This window comes from Anolis carolinensis, chromosome 2 (assembly GCF_035594765.1).
Source record: "Anolis carolinensis isolate JA03-04 chromosome 2, rAnoCar3.1.pri, whole genome shotgun sequence".
Taxonomy (NCBI): Eukaryota; Metazoa; Chordata; class Lepidosauria; order Squamata; family Dactyloidae; genus Anolis; species Anolis carolinensis.
In genome coordinates this window covers 194,960,536-194,981,114 of record NC_085842.1, presented here as the reverse complement: position 1 = coordinate 194,981,114, position 20,579 = coordinate 194,960,536, and the positions used below count along the sequence as shown (strand labels likewise).

Here is a 20,579-nt window from a genome sequence, read left to right as displayed (position 1 = left end):
GGCCATGGTATTGATCCAAGAAAAGAAACTGCTTTAAAGACTTCTTCCTTCTCTCTTTTGTCCTCAGGTGCGAGTGGAGCTGATTCACAACCCAGCCTTCTGCAGTGCTTCCACCGCCAAACAGCAGTACAGGCATGATGTCACTATCAGGGCTCAGTCCTCTACGGCAGTCCCATTTATTTTGGTAACACTTAAGCTGGGATTCCATGATGTTGAGGTCCAAGCGGCTGTCTGGAATGTGATGGTGGCTGATGGTGTGAAGAAGAAGCTTCGGGTTGTGGTAGGCATTGAACTAGGCCCTCCCATTGAATCAGCAGAAAGAGAGATTGTGGCCAGGATAGTCCTTCAGCCTAAGGGTGAAGGACTAGCACGGGCAGAAATCGGGTGTGTGGCTAAATCATCATAAAACACACTCTAGTTTGGGCACAGCTTCTCTTGTTTGTCCTTATAGCACACTGCAATGCAAAACAACAATACAAATATCTTACATTGAATGCTCCTCTATACTGTAGAACGAATGCAGATGGACATCACTTTCACTGCCCTGGCTCAAAATTAAAGAATTGCAGGAGTCATAGTTTTGCAAGAACTTTAGACCTCGGGGTGAGAAAGGAAGTAGGAGTAAAAACCACAGAGGACAGGGTCATAAAGTGGCGGTGCAATCTGGAGGACAAATATTGAAGGAGAGCAGCAAAATGGATTTATCTAGTGATTACTCTCCAAAGGCACAACGGAAGAGCCATGTTTTCAGGTCTTTCTTAAAGGCTGCTAATGTGGGGGCTTGCCTAATCTCACCGGGCAGTGAGTTCCACAATCGGGGGGCCACAGCAGAGAAGGCCCTCTCCCTTGTTCCCACAAGGCGGGCCTGAGATATAGGCAGTGGCGACAGGAGAGCCTTGTGAAAGTACCCAGCAACAGGATTCTATTGGACGATCCAAGTGGAATCCCAGTGCTGTGATTGTGCGATGTGAAAGAGCCCAGGGTTCCAAAATAAGATTATAATATTCACTTCTTGTCTTTCCTGGCTTCAGAGGGAATTCCAATTGTTTCCAGCTCTCAGTGGGTCAATGTAGTAAAAGAAAATGTAACTTCTGTTTCATTGCATCATGATCTGCTGAATAATGTACCAGATATTATTTTGTCCCAATGTATTACAATTCTTGAAGGCAAAAAAGCAATACATTTATTGGGACTTTTTAAAAAAATAACTAACTGTATATCTATGAAACACAACATAAACATGAATAACATAAGTGCTAGTGACAATTCTGCAAAATACCCTTCTCAAGGAAGGTAACATTGTAAACTGTGAGCCCCATATAGACCTTCACTTACTAATCTGGATCACTCCAAAACTTTATTTTGTCCACCTAAACCAGTAGTTCTCAATCTGTGGGTCTCCAAATGTTTTGGCCTCCAACTCCCAGAAATCCTAACAGCTGGTAAACTGGGATTTCTGGGACCCACAGGTTGAGAACCTCTGCTCCAAACAATTCAAAATGCCTTTTCTTTCTCCAGGATTGAACAGGGTATAGGGTTACAGCCTGTGTTGGACGGGGTCGCACTCCCCCTGAAGACACAGGTTCGCAGTCTGGTGGTGATCCTAGACCAGGGGTCTCCAAACTTTTTAAACAGGGGGCCAGTTCACGATCCTTCGGACCGTTGGAGGGCCGGACTATAGTTGGCCACTGAGCAATAATTAATAATAGTATTAATAATAACAACAACAACAATAATAAAAAGAGGGTTGGAAGAGACCCTTTGGGTCAACCTCCTTCTGCCTTTGTGCACTGAAAGCACAAGCAAAGCACCCCTGATAGATGGCCACCCAGCATCAATGTTAATAATAATAATAATAATAATAATAATAATAATAATAATAATAATAAAGAGGGTTGGAAGAGACCCCTTGGGCCATTGAGTCCAATCCCCTTCTGCCTCTGTGCACCAAAAGCACAAGCAAAGCATCCCTGACAGATGGCCACCCAGCCTCAATAATAATAATAATAATAATGGTTGTAAGAGAAGAAGAGACCCCTTGGGTCATTTAGCCCAACCCCCTTCTGCCCTTGTGCTTTTTTATTTCGTGTCAAAAGCATTGCATAATAAATAAGTTAAAAAGTGATAAAATAAAGGAATCACAAACAGCTAAATAGTTTTGGACCAGAAGCGGGCAACAGCAATCGCATTGTCCGTAGCTTTAAACAACTCCTCCTCCGTACATGAGGCAGGACATTGTGGGCAAGCATACATATGAGGAGTTGTTTGTTCAGCTCCACAGTCACACAAGGTGGAGGATTCCTCCAGGTAGTGCCATCTTGCCAGGTTGTCTTTTGATCTGCCCACTCCGCTTTTCAGTCTATTTAGGGACTTCCAGGTTGCCCATTCTTGGTTTGCCCCTGGAGGCCCTTGTGCTGTGCAGGCCGGATAAATGGCTTCGATGGGCTGCATCCGGCCCCCGGGCCTTAGTTTGGGGACCCCTGTCCTAGACTCATCGCTGATCCTGGAGCCCCAGGTCTCGGCAGTGGCCAGGGGAGCATTCGCACAACGAAAACTTGTGCGCCAGCTGTGCCCGTACCTTCGGAAGTCTGACTTGGCCATGGTGGTCCACGCTCTAGTTACATCCCGTTTGGACTACTGCAATGCGCTTGCCTTTGAAGGTGGCCCGGAAGCTCCAACTAGTACAATGGGCAGCAGCCAGACTAATAACTGGGGCGGCTTACAGGGAGCGTACAACCCCCCTGCTAGGCCAGCTCCACTGGCTGCCGATATGCTATCGAGCCCAATTATAAGTGCTGGCCTTGACCTATAAAACCCTAAACGGTTCTGGCCCAATCTACTTGTTCAAACGTATCTCCTCCTATGAGCCAGGAAGATCTCTAAGGTCATCTAGTGAGGCCCTGCTCTCGGTCTCGCCTGACTCGCAAGCGCGGCTGATGGGAACGAGGGACAGGGCCTTTTTGGTTGCGGCTCCTTGGCTGTGGAACACCCTCCCCAGAGATATACAACAAGCCCCAATGCTTTTGAGTTTTAGAAAATCCTTAAAAACATGGCTATGTGCCCAGGCTTTCGATGAATAAATGATAAAGATGACCTGGACTGATTTATGGCTAAAGCACGACAATATTGGATGAACAGATTTTAACCATATGTTTTATATTTTTATACTGTATTAATTGTTTGTAATGAATTTTATTTACTGTTATGTTTTAATTATGTGTCGGCATCGAATTGTTGCCAATTTTGTACGCCGCCCTGAGTCCCTTCGGGTGAGAAGGGCAGGATATAAATGTTGGAAATAAATAAATAAATAAATAAATAAATTGTTACAAAAATGCGCAGATGAAGCCCGTTGAAGGAAACTGCCATGCATTATAGGACTCCTTTTACACTGTAGTTTGATACCATTTTAATTCCCATGGCTCCATGTGATGAAACCCTAGGATTCGTAGTGTTGTTTATAGTAGTTTGAGCATTAGATTATGGCTATAGAGAGGGGGATTCAAATCCTTGCTCAGCTATGCAAAACCTTTGGGTGATCTTGGGTAAATCACACTATCAGTCTCAGCCACCTTCTGAATAAACCTAGCCAATAAAACCACATGATATGGTTGTAGTAGAGGTTGTCATAAGTCAGAGCCAGTGTGTAGGCACACAACAACAACAACAACAACAACAACAACATATTCAGGATGCACTATCAGAAAGCCTTGATGCCCCATCACACTGCAAAATCTAGGATTCCACAGAATGTAGTCATGGCAATTAAAGTGGAGTCATACTGATTCTGTACTGTGAAAGGTCCCAAAGTCATGCCCTGATTGGATTCTGGAACAAGGTGTGATGCTGGAAAATTTAAATTCTCCGCTAATGTGCGGGGATTAAAAATTCCAAGGTTATTTCCTGGGATGAAAAATAACTGGTCCAAAGTAAATCTGAAATTATGTTGGTGGTTCTTGGTTGTAATTTATGTTGCATTACCAGCTCTGCTCCCTCCAGCTGAAATTGCATCTTGAGTGTTGAAGCAAATTAGGGATGCATCTATACTATAGAATCAGTGTAACTTGACACCAATTTAACTGCCACGGTTCAATGCTATGGAATTGTGGGAGTAGTAATTTTACAAGGACTTAAGCTTTTTCTGCCAAAGAGTACTGCTACCTCACTAAATTACAACTTCTATAGTATCGAGCTATGGCAGTTAAAGTGATATCAAACTGCATTAAATCTACAATGTCATTATCAGGGCTCAGTCCTCTATGGCAGTCCCACTTATCTTGGTACCCCAAGAGGATGCATTTTGTGATGTTTGTTCTTCTTTGAACTACTCCTGGTTTTTATGAAGAAGGCATATAAAGAGCATGTAACAGCTCTTTTTCTTTATTTAGTTGGTTATTTATAGACTTTTTGAAGTCCTATGAAATGGACCTCCATTAGAAGATGATTTGCATCAGAAAAATAAAAACATAATTCCAACACGCAGTCAGGCTAAAACAGAATTCAAAGGATATTAAAAAGATAGTGCCATACTTATATAAATTTAATTTAAATAGCATAAGGAAGAAATATGAAACCATCCATTTAAAAAGATGAAATAAAGTCCATTAATTTATTTTATTTATTTCCAGCATTTATATCCCACCCTTCTCACCCGAAGAGACTCAGGGCGGCGGACAATAAGACTTTTTAAAAGTCCTGATTTCCACCATTGTTTTTAAAGCCAGATGTTTATGCATGACTGTGTAGAGAAAGCTGCATTTTACCAATAACTGGGTACCTGTTAGTGTTTTGATATTGCCATTTGAACTTCTTCCTTGTTGCCATAACTGGCTAATTTTATTTCTAGTGAGACTTTTACCATGATCTTTGTACATTCTTCCTTGGCAGCCTGAAGGGATACGGAGATCGCTTGTGAGAGTCATTGAACTGGAACCATCTATAAAAGGCAAAAGTAAGCAAAAGCCATTTTTCATCAGTGTGTCCTTTCAGAAGTCTTTCTTGAGTCCACCTTTTAAAAATGTTTCACAACAGAAAGATCTCACCATGTCTGCATAAAATATTGATAGGGATTCCTTTTGTTCAGGAAGATGGCTGTGTGCATGCTAGAAAGCATGCAAGTATAAGGAGAAAATTATAAACTGATTCCATAGCAGGTAACATAATGGCGTAGCAGGTAGTGAGCAGTAGGGTTGTGCTTTTGGGGTAAACTTTGACCCATTTCATGTCCTGGCTTTTGGTGGGGGCCATAATCCATTTTTAGGGAGGCTCCCAAACTTAGGGGGGTAGATATCTGTTTTCGGTTTGGGGTGCCGAAAGATCCATTTTCTATTGGCCCATTATGGGGGGGGGGCTTCCCAGGGTCTCTCCACATGCACTTTCCGAGGCAACGAGACATGCTTTCCTCCTCCTCTTCCTCCTGAGAAATGCAGAGAAATTAAAGTTTGGAGCTGCCAAAACAGCAGCAGCAGCATCCTCCCAGGGCACAGACCCCCCCACCCCCGACCACCTCACTTTTTTGCTGCCCAAACCCTTCTTTGCTTCCAAAATCCTATTTCCCTCTTACTGCTAAGGGAGTGTTTTGATTGTGCTTTTCTTTTATGGCAAAAAGAGGTTGAACTCATGGCCTCTGGGATTGCACCTATATTGTTGTTATTGCTATTCTATACAACAAGATTAGTACAATCAAGATAACTATGCTGGCTTTTTTATTGGATCACATGTCGGACACTTCCCAAGTGTCTAGGACTATGTGATGTATTGGCGAATAATGCGTGCAGATCTGTGTAGGGTGGCCTTTTGCATCTGACAGATGGTAATTTTGTCAGTGCAGATTCTTTTCAAGTGCAGGCCTAGGTCTTTAGGCATGGTACCCAGTTTACGGAACACCACTAGGACCATCTTTACTGGCTTGTGGCAAGTGTTTTTGCAGTTCGATTTTTAAATCCTCGTATTGTGTAAGCTTTTTCATTTGCTTCTCATTAATCCTGCTGTCACCTGGGATTGCAACATTGACAATCCATACTGTTTTTTTCCATGATGAGATCAGGAGTATTGTGCTCCAAAACTCTGTCAGTCTGAATTCGGAAATCTCAGAGTAATTTTATGTGACCATTTTCTGTAACCTTTTCAGGCTTGTGATCCCACCAGTTTTTTTGTCCCAGGCAGATGGTATTTGTGGCACAAGTTCCAATAGATCATCTGAGCAACGGTATTATGCCTCTGCTTGTAGTCCGTCTGTGCAATCTTCTTGTAGCAGCTGAGGATGTGTTCCATTGTTTCATTTGCTTCCTTGCAGAGTTTACATTTGGGGTCTGTAGTTGACTTTTCAATTCTGGCTATGATGACATTTGTTCCAATTGCTTGTTCTTGGGCTGCAAGAATCAGGCCCTCGGTCTCTTTTTTTCAAAATTCCATTTTTGAGTAATATCCATGTTTTTTCTTTGTCAATTTTGCTCTCTATTTTTCCCAGAAACTGTCCATGGAGAGCCTTCTTTTGCCAGTTTTCTCTTCTGCTCTGCATTGTACTTTTATGGTATTCACTCTTTGTCTTTTGCACTTTAAGCAGTTTTCTACTACTGACTTCCATCAATGTTGGTTCTTGACTGTACATTGTACATCACTACGTGGGTATAATGAGTAGTGGATTGTCGTTAGTTTTCTTGTGTTTTTGTCCAGATCATCCAGTTCTGCTTGCATCTAGTTGACAATTTCAGCAGTGTATCTGATGCTGGGGATGGCCCCAGTGTTGATAGCCTTAATCGTATTTCCACCATTTAATTTGCTCTTCAAAATTTTTCTGACCCTTTGGACATATTTTTTGCTAACCCCATTTTTCACATGTCCATGCTTAATATTGTTCAGCTGTAGTATACCCAGATATTTATAGACTCCAGGCTGATTGCATTTTATGGTTTGTCAACTTGGTATCTCTGTGCCCTCGCTGAAATTAATTTTCGCTTTCTTCAATGCCACCGTGGCACATTTGTCAAGCCCGAACTGCATACTGATGTCATTGCTGAAGATTCTGACAGTGTTGGTCAGTGACTGGATTATTATTATTATTATTATTATTATTATTATTATTATTATTACTACTACTACTACAAAGGCTGGATGACCATCAGTTGAGGGTGCTTTGATTGTGCTTTTCCTGCATGGCAGAAGGGGTTAGACCAGGGGTCCCCAAACTAAGGCCCGGGGGCCGGATGCGGCCCTCCAAGGTCATTTACCTGGCCCCCGCCCTCATTTATAATATATTTTTATATCAGTTTTAATTATATAATATATTGTATATACATATGATATTGATAATAATATCATTTTATACAATATAATACTAATAATAATACCATATAATAATATTAATTATATGTGATATATTACATATTATATAATAGTATAGCGGTATAGTTCAATATAGTAATATATAATGCTAATATTGTGCTATGCTAATAATATATTGTATATACATATGATATTATATATTACATATAATGTTACAGTATAGTGGTATAGTTCTTTATATAATATATAATGCTAATAATATAAGCATAATATAGCATAAAATATAATGCTAATATTTTCTATGCTAATAATATAATATATTGTATGTACATACAGCTGCTCTGAGTTCCCTTCGGGGTGAGAAGGGTGGGATATAAATGTAGTAAATAAATGTAGTAAATGAATAAATAAATAATTTTGGACTTAGGCTCGCCCAAAGTCTGAAATGACTTGAAGACACACAACAATAACAATCCTAATTAACCTGACTATCTCATTGGCCAGAAGTAGGCCCACACTTCCTATTGAAATCCTGATAGGTTTATGTTGGTTAAAATTATTTTCATTTTTAAATATTGTATTGGTCTTTCATTGTTATTGTTGTTGTTTTGCACTACAAATAAGATATGTGCAGTGTGCATTGGAATTTGTTCGTTTTTTTTTTCAAATGATAATTAGGCCCCTCAACAGTCTGAAGGATTGTGGACTGGCCCTCTGCTTTAAAAGTTTGAGGACCCCTGGGTTAGACTGTATGGCCCCTGGGATTGCTATTATTATTATTTTATTATGACACAGTAAACAAGATAGATATGCTGAATTTCATATCACAAAATCACAAGTCGAACACTTCCCAAGTGTCTAGGACTGTGTGATGTATTTTCGGATGATGCGCGCAGATCCCAGCAGGGTGGCCTTTTGCAGCTGGCAGATCGTAATTTTGTCAATGTCTATTGTTTCCAAATGCTGGCTGAGATCTTTTGGCACGGCACCCAATGTGCCCATCACCACTGGGACCACCTGCACTGGTTTCTGCCAGAGTCTTTGAAGTTCAATCTTGAGGTCCTGATAGCGGCTGAGTTTTTCCTGTTGTTTTTCATCAATGCGACTGTCACCTGGGATGGCGACATCAATGATCCAAACCTTTTTCTTTTCCACAACTGTGATGTCTGGTGTGTTGTGTTCCAGAACTTTTTCAGTCTGGATTCAGAAGTCCCACAGTATCTTTGCATGCTCATTTTCCAATACTTTTGCAGGTTTGTGATCCCACCAGTTCTTTGCTGCTGGCAGGTGGTACTTGAGGCATAAGTTCCAATGAATCATTTGGGCCACATAGTTGTGCCCCTGTTTGTAGTCTGTCTGTGCAATTTTCTTACAGCAGCTGAGGATATGATCAATGGTTTGTCGGTTTCCTTGCACAGTCTGCATTTTGGGTCATCAGCTGATTTTTCGATCTTGGCCTTGATTGCATTTGTTCTGATGGCTTGCTCCTGGGCTGCAAGGATCAGGCCTTCTGTCTCCTTCTTCAGGGTCCCATTCGTGAGCCAGAGCCAGGTCTTCTCCTTATCAGCTTTTCCTTCAATTTTGTCAAGGAACTTTCCATGCAATGTTTTGTTGTGCCAGCTGTCAGCTCTAGTTTGTAGTGTGGCTTTCTTGTACTGGTTTTTTGTCTGCTGTGCTTTGAGGAGTTTCTGATTTTTGACTTCAATCAAAGCAGGTTCTTCACTTTGCTTTACATATTCTGCCAGGGCATGTTGTTGTTGTTGTTGTTGTTGTTGTTATTATTATTATTATTATTATTATTATTATTATTATTATTATTATTACAAAGGCTTGAATGTGGGGATGTGTACACACACACACACACACACGCCCCTTTGTAATTTTCCTCTGTTTCTTGCTTTTTTCTTCCCCCAGATGGAACCCAAATAGAATTGGTGAAAGCTCTTAATTTAGATGATATTGTTCCTGGAACTGAAATCGAAACCAAAATTAGCATCCAAGGCAAGTGCTTGATTTAATACAGAACTCTAGAACTCTAGAAATGAACAGTTTCAAAATCCCTTCCAACCCAACCCTCTGCTGGAACCCACTAGCAGGAGGAATACACCCAGTGCACTTTTATATGAGGGTTTAAACAATGGTTCCCAACCTTTGGTCCTCTAGGTGTTTGGGACTCCAGTTCCCACAATCCCCAACAGCTGGCAAGCTGGCTGGGATTTCTGGAAGTTGAAGTCCAAAACACATAGAGAAGCAAAGGTTGGGAATTACTAGCTTACAACAGTATTTTTCAAACTGAGCTTCTCTTGGTGTTTTGGACTTCAACTCCCAGAAATCCCGGCCAGCTTTCCAGCTGTTAGGAATTGTGGGAGCTGAAGTTCAAAACATCTGGAGGAGCACAGATTGAGAATCACTGGTTTAATTATAAAACTGGGCAAAACTATTTCCACCATGATTAAAATCCAGTGAGACGATCATTCTGTTTGGAGTGATTCAAGGTACTAAACCTATGCTCAGCACCTTGGATACTTCCTTTAAGGTTCCTATTGAAATCCAGACCAGTCTCAGTAACCTGCTGACACATCAGTCACAAATTCCAACTGATTCTCACATGAACGATGGCTGTATTACAAGGTGAATTACTCTTATATTAGACTTGAGCTCTCAGTTTATGCCAGCTTTTGAATTCCCTGTGAGTGATTTTATTCTGGAATAAGGGAGGAACAGTCCTTCAAGGCACAATCCACACATTTCCTTGGGGCTTTTCTGTCCGCAGGAATTAACATGAGTTTTGTGCACATGGTTAGGCAATCCAACGGTGTATATTGCTGAAGAGTCCATTGATGGAAGCAACCTGAGACATTTAATCATAACACCGTCTGGCGATGGGGAATCAAACATGATCACCATGACACCAACAGTTATTGCCACTCAGTATCTCGATGCAACAAATCAGTGGGAGAAGGTGGGAGTGAATCGCAGGAGTGAAGCCATCAGGCAGATCATGAAAGGTAAAGCCAGCAAACACCTAGACTTGTCCTTTCACCAGCTGATGAAATGGTCATTCAGATTGATTCAACCAATTTCAATCCACTCCAGTTTGGCTGAGGAGAGGCTGATTCCCTTGTAGTGTTTTGTGTGTTTGATGCCTAAATCAGATGATCTGGGTCATTAAATGCTAACTTTAACAGCAATTGTCACAATGCTTTGAGGGGAAAATATTGAAAAGTATTTTTAAGAAAAAACAATAAAAAGTTGTTTTCGGGTCTCAGAAAACCCAGATGAGAAGAAGGCAATCATTATTTCTATTTTCAAAGAACAGGGTTCTCAAAATATTGTAAACCAGCTTTTTATTTTTAAAAATAACTGAAAAATCAAACATCATCTTGGAGGAGGTGCTTTCTCCCCTGTCAAGCATCTTTTTAATTAAACATTTTGGATGGGCTAGTGATGATTTCAGCTTTGGGCTGAAGTGGAAGATGCATGACAGAGAGAAAAGGGGAAAGAAACAGAAGCCAAGTGAATCAGCAAAAGGAAAAGCAGCACAGATGAGGGACTGCAGAAGAAGAAGGGAATTAATGCAGTTCGATACCACTTTATCTGTTTTGGCTCAACGGTATGAAATCATGAGAATTATAGTTTGATGAGTCAGCAGCATATTTTGGCAAGGAAGGCTAAAGGTTTTGTAAAACTACAGGTCCTATGCTTTCAAACCATTCATCCATGGCAGTTAAAGAGGTATCAAACTGCTTTAATTTGACAGTGTAGATGCACCCTAAGATTCTACTTACTTCTCTTTCTCAGGTTACGCTCAGGAACTGGCGTATATGAAACCAGATTTCTCCTATGCTGCAAGGGGAAACCACCCATCTAGCACTTGGTAGGACTGCATTTAAGTCTGGGATGGGCTTGACAGTATTTTTATTCTCCCATCACATTGACTTGTGAATGTTTTCATTCTCTTTCTCCAACCTATATAGCAAATTGGTTTCTTGTTCTATTACTCTTACTATTTTCCACAAGAGGTTCTTCCTTGCATGCTTGCATGTCGTTGCTAACTACCAACAAGTTGACTTTGACTTATGGTAGCACCATGAATGAAAGACCTCTGGGTCACCCCATCATCGATAACCCTGCTTAGATCATGCAGGCTCAGGTCTGTGGCCTCCTTGATTGCATCTGTCCATGTGGAATGCAGTCTTCCTCTTTTCCTGCTGCCACTTTACCTTACCAAACATTATTGTCTTTTTCTTGTAAGTCAAGCTTTTTCATGATAGCTTCAACATGACAATTTCATGTTAGTCATCCCGCCTTCTGGGGAGAGTTCAGGTTTTATTCAGCAAATAAGGCTTTGTCTCCCCCCCCTCCCCCAGGAGTCTATGGTATTTATGGAACTCTTCTCCAGCTCCGCATTTCAGACTCCAAGAAAAAGAGGAAAAGTGGAATTAAATGTTTACTCCGTAAAAGATTTGTTGCTGACTAAATCAGTTCCAGTTTTCTTTTACTTGTTCAATTCCATTGCTATTTATTTGATTTCTGAGACAAGGAAGATGTAGCCCTAGAGTTGTATGTGATAGCTTTTAAATAGTTTGAAGGATCCTCTTAACTGTTTTAACATTTTAAGAAATGCTTTTAGAATGTATTTCAAAAGCAGAAATTGAATTAAGGGGCTCTTTCACACTACACAAAGAATGCACTTTGATTCCACTTTAATGGCCATCCTGTGGACTCCTGTAATTTGCAGTTTAGGGAGAGAACATCAAAATCTTCAGCCAGAGAGCTCCTCTGGTGCTTCTGACAATCAGCAAATTCAAGGTCTCTAGAGGACACTGACATCGCAGTTCAAGGTAGAATGATGTTGCTATTTTTTACATAGCATGAAACAGTATCCGTACTCTCTAGTTTTCTTTTTGTTGCTTTTTATTTTAAGGGGTCATTTTTCTGCTGTTTGTGCAAGGTCCTATAAGGCCCCATGGGTAAAAACTTGTCCCCTGAACAAGGTAGAATTACTCGCCTCTGTCTTGGCCTTCTGCTGACTTTTCCTTCAAGCTAGCAGTAGACTGAAGAGGCAACTGCAGACTAGAGAGTTCTTTCACCAATAAAATAATGTTGCTTGCTTTAATCTTTCCAGAAAGGATGAGCCCAATGGTTTTATCTTTGGATCCTCCATGTCAGGGAACTGGCAGACATTTTTGCCAATTGCTTAATGGTTGCAAACCATTCTAGGACAATTTCCAGCTGACAGCAAAACCCCAATAAACTGAGCAGGGCAGATCCTTAGATCCATGCTTATGGATCAGTGGTTTCTAACCTTTAAGAGACCGTGGACCACTGAGACAAAAATTGGATACATCATGGACCATCAAGATCAGTCATCCCTCTCCCTACCACTCGGACAAAAATACATTTTAAAAGTTTTTAAATAACTAGAATGTCTTAATCATATTAACATTCACATATGTATTTTTATTTTGTGATATAAAGACAAAACACCAAGAGTCAGACGCCAATTAGCGAACAAAAATAGAGTTTATTCAGCAGATATGCCAAAAGGTAATGTTAACACAGAAAAAACCTTGAAACACTTCACTATCAGTGCTTCAAGAGCAGTTCAAACAAAAATATAATTCAGCAACACAAGCAGGTAAAAACAAAGCTAAACAAACTTAGTGCAAACTGCACTTTCTGAGTCCAAGCCCTTCCAGCCGGCTCTGTAGTTTTCAAAGGAACAGTTCCCAAAAGAAAACACCAAATTGGTCAGGAAACAAACAAACAAACTAAGAATGCAGTAGACTGCTTCCACAATGTGGATAAAGCCGAAGGCTCCAAAAGGATGGTGAAAAGACGTCATCCGAGATTCCAAGGTCAGGTCAGGAGATAACAGCAGTGTCCAAAGAGCAAGCCAGGAGTCAAAAGCCGATAGTAGTCATCAATCACAGGGCGAAGGCAGTAGCAAGGTCAAATTCCAATCCAAGGTCTGAAGAGGGTGCAGTCATCCAAAACAGGTCCACAATAAGACACAGCAAGAGCCAAACTAGGTGATAACAGCAGATTCAAATCATAGTCCAAGTCCAGTCTTCATGGAAACACAGAGATCCCAATGGCGCCTCAGCAACACCTTGCCACACGCAAAGTGCAGTGGCCAAACATTCCTATTTTATTCCCCTTCCTCCTGGGTGACCAAACACTCACACCCAAACACCAGGTGTCCCAAATCTACTCAGAGTCTGAGCTCCACACAGCTAGAGCTCGTGGATCTGGAGTACCTAGCAATTCGTCGGAGTCCCAATCATCCTGCCCACACTTAGCCCCATGAACACTTAAAGAACCATCCTCCCTTCTCCAAGCATCCCAATTGGGATCAGCTCCTGCAGAAACCCCAGGTTCAGAAGTATCCATAGACCCCAAATCCCCAGACATCTCCGGTGGCTGTGCCCATTCAGTGCCCGCTTCCCCAGCCACCACCTGTTCCTCAGCATCCATCTCCCCATCTGAATCTTCCTCAGAAGATCCCCCATATAGCTCTCTAAGTCGCTTCCTGCGCAACTCCTCCAGTGAACCCTCATCACAAGGGTTTTTTCTTCCTCTTCGAATTCCATCCCCATCAACCATAATCCCCGAAGGCGCAGTCACAACATTAAGTTTGCATTTCTTTCACTAGGGAGGGAATCTTTGGATCGATACTATTGCTCAATGCCATTCGCATGTTGTGGCACTGAGTAATAGTAGACTGGATCTTGATAGTAGTAGACACCCAGATCGGCTTTTTAAGTTTGAATATTATGCTCCTGCTCTTGGGCTTCAAGATCCAGTCTAGGAGAATGGGCCCCTGAGAGCTCTTCCACTGGCTCAGCAAAAGAGAGAAAGCATGCTCACATGCTTCCTTCTTTTCCCTTGCTTCCTCACGAAGAGCCAGTAATGGAACTTCCCTCAGCCCCTGCCTTCCCTGAACTGCAGGCTTTGACTACCTCCTCCTCCTTGCAATCCAGCCTGTGAACCCTTGCCTCAAAAGCAGTTAAGGAATGAAGATTTCAATACCACAATTCCTGCCCCCTCCCTTTGCTCAGTATTGGGCCCCTCTTTACCTGCACTTGAGAAGACGATTGCTAGAGCCCCATTTGCAAACTCCTTGTAAACCAGCCCCTTGCCACCTGAGCCTGCAAATGAGGCTCTCTGGCAACAGCAGTTTCAAGCCCAGGAAAGGAAGGAGGGATCCAACACTTCCATTTTTACTCCCTCCCTTTGCCCGATGTCAGATCCAACACCACGAAAGTTGGATCTTCAAACTGCAAAAAGCCATTTTATTGCGAGCTTAGCAATAACAACAAAAATGCATACATCAATGCAATCAAATGATTTTGTCGCAACCTGGAAAATGGTTGCAAGGCTTTTTATCACTTTTACAGAAAGTAGAAAACATATTCTTATTGCTTGCAAAGATCATTTACCCCATTCATCTAATATTGGTTACGTCACAAGCATCTTAGCCATCATGCAATTCCATTCGTTTTCTTTGTTGTAACATGTGACTCTTTAGTCAAACTTTTAAAGCAGAGGGCCGGTCCACAATCCTTCAGACTTATCATTTGGGGAAAAAAATGAACAAATTCCTATGCACACAGCACATGTCTTATTTGTAGTGCAAAACAACAACAACAATGAAAGTCCAATACAATATTTAAAAATGAAAACAATTGTAACCAACATAAACCTATCAGGATTTCAATGGGAAGTGTGGGCCTGCTTCTGGCCAATGAGATAGTCAGGTTAATTAGGATTGTTGTTGGGTGCCTTCAAATCATTTCAGACTTTGGGCAAGTCTAAGCCTAAATTATTTATTTATTCATTTACTACATTTATTTATTACATTTATATCCCACCCTTCTCACCCCGAAGGGGACTCAGAGAAGCTGTATGCACATACAATATATTATTGTCAAGGACAGAACGCCACAAGATAAGATATAACAAAGTTTATTGGAGTTACAGAACCAAAAATGCCCGTAAAAGACAAGGGCTAGGCAAACATTGGCCTTAAAAGAAAAAAGACACAAGGAAAACGTTCAAAAGATAAACCGGATTAAACCGGAGTTTAATCCGAGTTAAACTAAAAAAGCTTACTTCAGCCTGGGACTTAAACAAACAAAAGCTGGTGAACAAAAGGTTCAAAGGAATACAAAAAACTGGCAGCAGATGCTTCTCTGCTGCCAAAAGCTATGTTTGAGTAACTAAGAGGTTACTCCTCCACACAGCAAGCAATTTCCAGATACAAACGCAGCATTCAAGGGCAGAAGCGGTCAGCGAAGTTCCAATCCGGTCCGAAGGTCGTAAGGCAGGTACAGACGTTTGTAGTTCACCAGGTCCAACGATAATCACAGGAAGGAGAGTCCGAGGCCGTAGTCAGTCAGTCAGTCAGTCCAGAATAAACAGATGGCGTCCGTCAAGAAGACGACGGAGGTCCAAGCTATTAAGATTAAGCACAGGTTGCACAACAAAAGCCCACACAGTTCCTCCCGCCGTCTATGCCCAGTGTCCTTGGTAACTTACGTAGTCAGCAAACGAATCACACCCGTCTTCAGGAATTTCCCACACAGAGCCCAAGCGTTCGTCCAGATTACCTTGCCCAACGCAATTAGCCATTGCTTCCAAACCCCATTTTATGCCAGTTTACAGCTCCTCATCGCTATCAGCTGTTACCCTAATTCCAGGCGTTTCCTCATCACTTTCCTCATCAGAACTGAAACACCTTTGACTACGCCCCACAGCATCCCCAGCTGTGGATCCCGTCCCATCCCTCCAGCTTGTCCACGGGTCTAATCCTGAAGGTCCCCAATCGCCTTCCATACTATCATTGCCAGTGGCACCCAAATCCTCCCTCACACGAGTCCATTCCATGTCATCCTCCTCTGAGCTAACCATCTCTTCCTCCATTCTCTCAGTAAAACCCTCAAAGGAATCCTCGTCAGATGGTTCTGCAAATAAGTCCCGCAGCCGCTTCCTTTCTCGCTCCTCGAGAGTATCTGACTCCCGAGGAGTCTTACGACCACGTCTCCCAGTATCGGAGCCATAAGGCTCAACCATAACACTTATATTATTAGCATAGCACAATATTAGCATTATATATTACTATATTGAACTATACCACTATACTGTAATATTATATGTAATATATACCATATAATTATTATTATATGGTATTATTAGTATTATATTGTATAACATTATAATATTATTATCAATATTATATGTATATACAATATATTATATTATTTAAAATGATATAAAAATATTATATTATAAAACTGAGGGCGGGGGCCAGGTAAATGACCTCGGAGGGCCGCATCCAGCCCCCGGGCCTTAGTTTGGGGACCCCTGCTTTAGACAGTGGTGTTTTCATGTTATTGACCCTGATCTCAGCACCTGCTTATCTACTTCTGCTGCAAAGTATAGGTTCTAAACCGCTGGGAAACTTAGGGAGTGTTAGCTAACCAGTTCAGTCCTGATGTATTGTTATTCTTGAAAAGTAACTTCCTTTTCTGTAACAACTCTTTTTCCAAATATCAGCATTTTCTCTCAAACATAGGCCTCACATAAGCTTTTTGCAAATTAGGTCAAATAGCAGTCAATTAAAACATATGGGACTTTTAGTCATTAGAAGTATCTTTGAAAATATTCTTTTTGAACCCACATCTCCCTCAAGGGGAGGGGTTGTATTTTTAATTCCTTACCTTCTGTTGTGGCAAGGAAGGAAGCTCCATTCATAGACTGGATTGCCAGGAGGAGGAGGCAGGTGAAGCCCTAAAGAAGTGAAGACAGGGGCATGGATAGCTCCATCATCACTGGCTCCTCATGAGGAAACAATGGAAGGGAGCACGTGGGTACGTGGGTACTCTTGCCCTCTTTGGCTGGGCCAGGGGAGAGGAACACTCTAAGCCTTAGTGCTAACAGGAGCCAGGCTTTGGGGTGAAAGGGAAGGGGAGGACCAGCAGGAGAAAGCTGTGTGTTTGGGGGGGGGGATTATGTCTGTGGGGCCACTTCCTCAACAGCCATGCTGCGCCATTTCAGGTTTTCTAGGAAAGACCCCCACAGACCACTTTTCTGTTTCTTTGGTCCACAGACCACTGGTTAGGAACCACTATTGTAGATGGACTCAATTTATTATTTGAAAAGCCCAACATGTTTTAGCCTGTACACAAATAGATTGTCTGAAATACACTGGGATTTTAAAAGAATTCAGTCCATCTGCAAGTATATGAAGGTTGTTCCCTTTCTCCCCTGCAGATTTATAATATACTAGCTGTGCCCGGCCACGCGTTGCTGTGGCAAAGTGGTGGTGGTATTGGTTAAAAATTGTTGTGTAATTTTTATTTGACTTTATTTGCATTTTTAAAATTAATTTTATTGTAAGTTATCTTTTTATTTATTATATTTTATTATTTTCTTGTATTATTTTTAGTTATTTTCTGTTATTATAGTATTTTATTGTATTAATTTTTAGTGTTTTAAATGATTTTTATTGGGTTGCTAGGAAACCAAGTTGGAGGAGCTTAGCCTTCTAACTGGCAGCAATTGGATAAAAGCAATTATTCCTCTCTCTCTAATTAGGACTTTATTTTTCTTTTCTTTTTGTTGTATCAACCTAGAGCCATGGATGACGGGTTGTGTTGTCAAATTTCGAGGTTGGGAGGCCTGTAGTTTTGTTGTTTTGTGGGTCGCCGTGATGCCATCACTCTTTTATATATATAGATAGTTTATAGTACCTATTCCTGTTTCTTTTGGATAAACCTCAGCTGATGCATTTTGTTTTTCTTGAAGGTTAACAGCATATGTAGTTAAGATCTTTGCCTTGGCTTCCCACATGGTATCAACTATTAGCTATCAGGTTATCTGTGGAGGTGTGAAGTGGCTGATTCTGGAGAAGCAAAAGATAGATGGGATTTTCACTGAAGAGGCCCCTGTGATTTTTAGAGAGATGGTGGTATGCATTCTTTCTTCTTCTTCTTTTTTGCAGTCCACATGTTTTTATGCCCAGAAGAAAATAAAACAGAAATTAAGTACTAACTGTATTATATCAGATAAACATGAACAAAAGGCAAGTAGAGTAATAGCAGAATCTGATGGTAAAGTGTAGGAATGATTCACATAAGGCCGGGCTGTAGCGCAGGCTGGTTAGCAGCCAGCTGCAACAAATCACTCTGACCAAGAGGTCATAAGTTCGAGGCCCACCCATGCCTGCATCTGTCTCTGTCTCTGTTCTATGTTATGGCATTGAATGTTTGCCTTATATGTGCAATGTGATCCGCCCTGAGTCCCCTTCGGGGTGAGAAGGGCGGAATATAAATACTGTAAATAAATAAATAATAAATAAGTTCAAGATAAGGTAGGTTTCAAGGAATTTGAAGAAGAAAAGTAGATGCCTTCTTTGGGTGGAGACAAGGGCACAGTAGGGGAGAAGCAGAGAAGTCATAATAGCTACATTAACTTTGAATGACACTTCTAGAAGTCATCTTGCTCAAAACTCCATAGTTTTATGTTTCCTAATGGAATTTCAATTGCTGCTGGTATAGGGGACCACTGGAGGAATTGCAATAATTTCAAATAATTGAAGAACTGTTTAATTCTTTTTATGTATTTATGTCTTTGGCTCTTAATTAACTAAAGTTTTGGTTATTCGATATACCCAGGTTTGTTTGTTTCAAATGCCATCTGTTCTGGGCCTGAACTTTAAAAAAACTATCAAAGGGGCGGAACCTATTTAGGGGACAAGATTTGGGACCTTGAACAGCTCCTTAAGTCTGGCTCAATTCAATATGTGCTTTCCTCCCTCCTCTGCTTCGTTTTAGGGAGGCTATAGGGGTGCTGAACCAGAAGTGTCATTAACAGCTTTTGTCCTGGTTGCATTGCTGGAATCCAAAAGCCCCTGTGAGAGATACGTTGATGTAAGTACATATGTAGTAAAAAAAGATTACAAGAAATAGTAATTCTTATAATATAATTAGAATCCCCATTCTTTTTCATTTTGTTTCTTTTTAGCCAATCTATGATCTCCTCTTCAGCATTGTAATCTCTCTAGAGAGCCTTCTGTGGAGTCTGAGATCTCAGCAGTCCCAGATCTGATCTTGTGGTCTGCAGCCTCTCCCACAACCTCAAGAAACATAAAGTAAAGGAAAAGCTGCATATCAAAACATACATATACAATATAGTAAAGCAAACAGAATAATATACAATTTATGGGAATAGGGGTGTTTCTCAAACACCCGTATTCCCATAAATTGTTCTCCTATGATTTGGAATGAGTAAAAAAAAAAAGTAGAGATGGCCAGAGTGGAGTAGAGTGGGACGTAGGGTGAAAAATATTAAAGAGGACTCAATATTAGATGGTATTGTTTTCTGCTGTTGTTTTGATGTTGGTGTGGATTTCTTCTCTACCCCTCTTCTAAATATCCTGCATGTAGTTTTATGTGGGACATTTTGCAGGAAATTTAAAAACCACCAGCTGACACTCATGGGAAGAAATACCACATGACCAGGAGTGAATTCATGTTATGTTGTTGTTGTATGCCCTCAAGTTATTTCCAACTGATGACAACCCTATGGGAAATCCATAATAAGTTTTCTTTGCAAGATTTGTTTTGAGGCGGGTTTACCTTTGCCTTTCTCTGAGGCTGAGAGAGCATGAGTTGCTCAAGGTCACCTAGTGGGTTTCCATGGTCGAATGGGGATCTTCAACTGACCTCCAAATCATAGTCAAAAACTCAAACCATTACATCACGTTGGCTCTTCATGAATTCAAAATAGCCAAAATGTCTTTTTTTGTATTTCACTTCCCACAAATGAGGTTGCTAAATGGGCAATATTGTAGCTTAACTTTTCTTTAATTCCTTAAACAGGCACAGAGCCATCTAACCCCTGGGCTTTGCTATAAACCTGTCTACCTTCTACAGAGTCCAGTAGAGCTATCCGCAATCTTCTCATCACTCAGAAGTAAAGCCCTTAAGATCCTATACTGGCCAGGCATAAAATCTGACCAACATAGTTGTTTAGAACTGATCAGAGAAGCAAGAGGTCAGTATTGGTTATGACCTGTGTGTGAGAGGGAGAAGGAGAAGGAGAGGGAAAAGGAACTCTGCTCAGGCATCTGAGAACTGTTCCACGAACACATCCTTTGTCTCCATGGTGCCTTGGCCTTCCCAAAACAATGGGGAACATTGTGTCAATAGGTCCAGATTGCTTCATTGTGTAAGTGAGTAGAATGTATAACTGCACATGCAAGCAAGAGTTGCATGGGGTTGTTGTAT

General features: G+C 41.2%; 1 protein-coding gene and 1 long non-coding RNA gene across 5 annotated transcripts in view; one reads left to right on the top strand and one right to left on the bottom strand.

The window, feature by feature from the left end:
* The window catches only part of LOC100566600 (A.superbus venom factor 1), a 111,490-nt gene that overhangs the window by 55,448 nt on the left and 35,463 nt on the right, over positions 1-20,579 (top strand). For all 4 annotated transcript variants that reach the window (XR_010003201.1, XM_062971468.1, XM_062971469.1 and 1 more), the window contains exons 20-26: positions 68-280; positions 4,888-4,951; positions 9,199-9,285; positions 10,089-10,292; positions 11,086-11,161; positions 18,097-18,259; positions 19,125-19,220. Coding sequence is in view for 3 of the 4 variants with exons in the window: in XM_062971468.1 (XP_062827538.1) it covers positions 68-280; positions 4,888-4,951; positions 9,199-9,285; positions 10,089-10,292; positions 11,086-11,161; positions 18,097-18,259; positions 19,125-19,220 (903 nt within the window). In the remaining variant the exon portion in view is untranslated. The remainder of the gene's footprint in view (positions 1-67; positions 281-4,887; positions 4,952-9,198; positions 9,286-10,088; positions 10,293-11,085; positions 11,162-18,096; positions 18,260-19,124; positions 19,221-20,579) is intronic.
* Positions 15,240-16,361, bottom strand: LOC134296450 (uncharacterized). Its single transcript, XR_010003202.1, has 2 exons — positions 15,829-16,361; positions 15,240-15,745 (listed from the first exon to the last, which is right to left on the bottom strand). It is a non-coding gene; the product is annotated as an uncharacterized LOC134296450 (long non-coding RNA).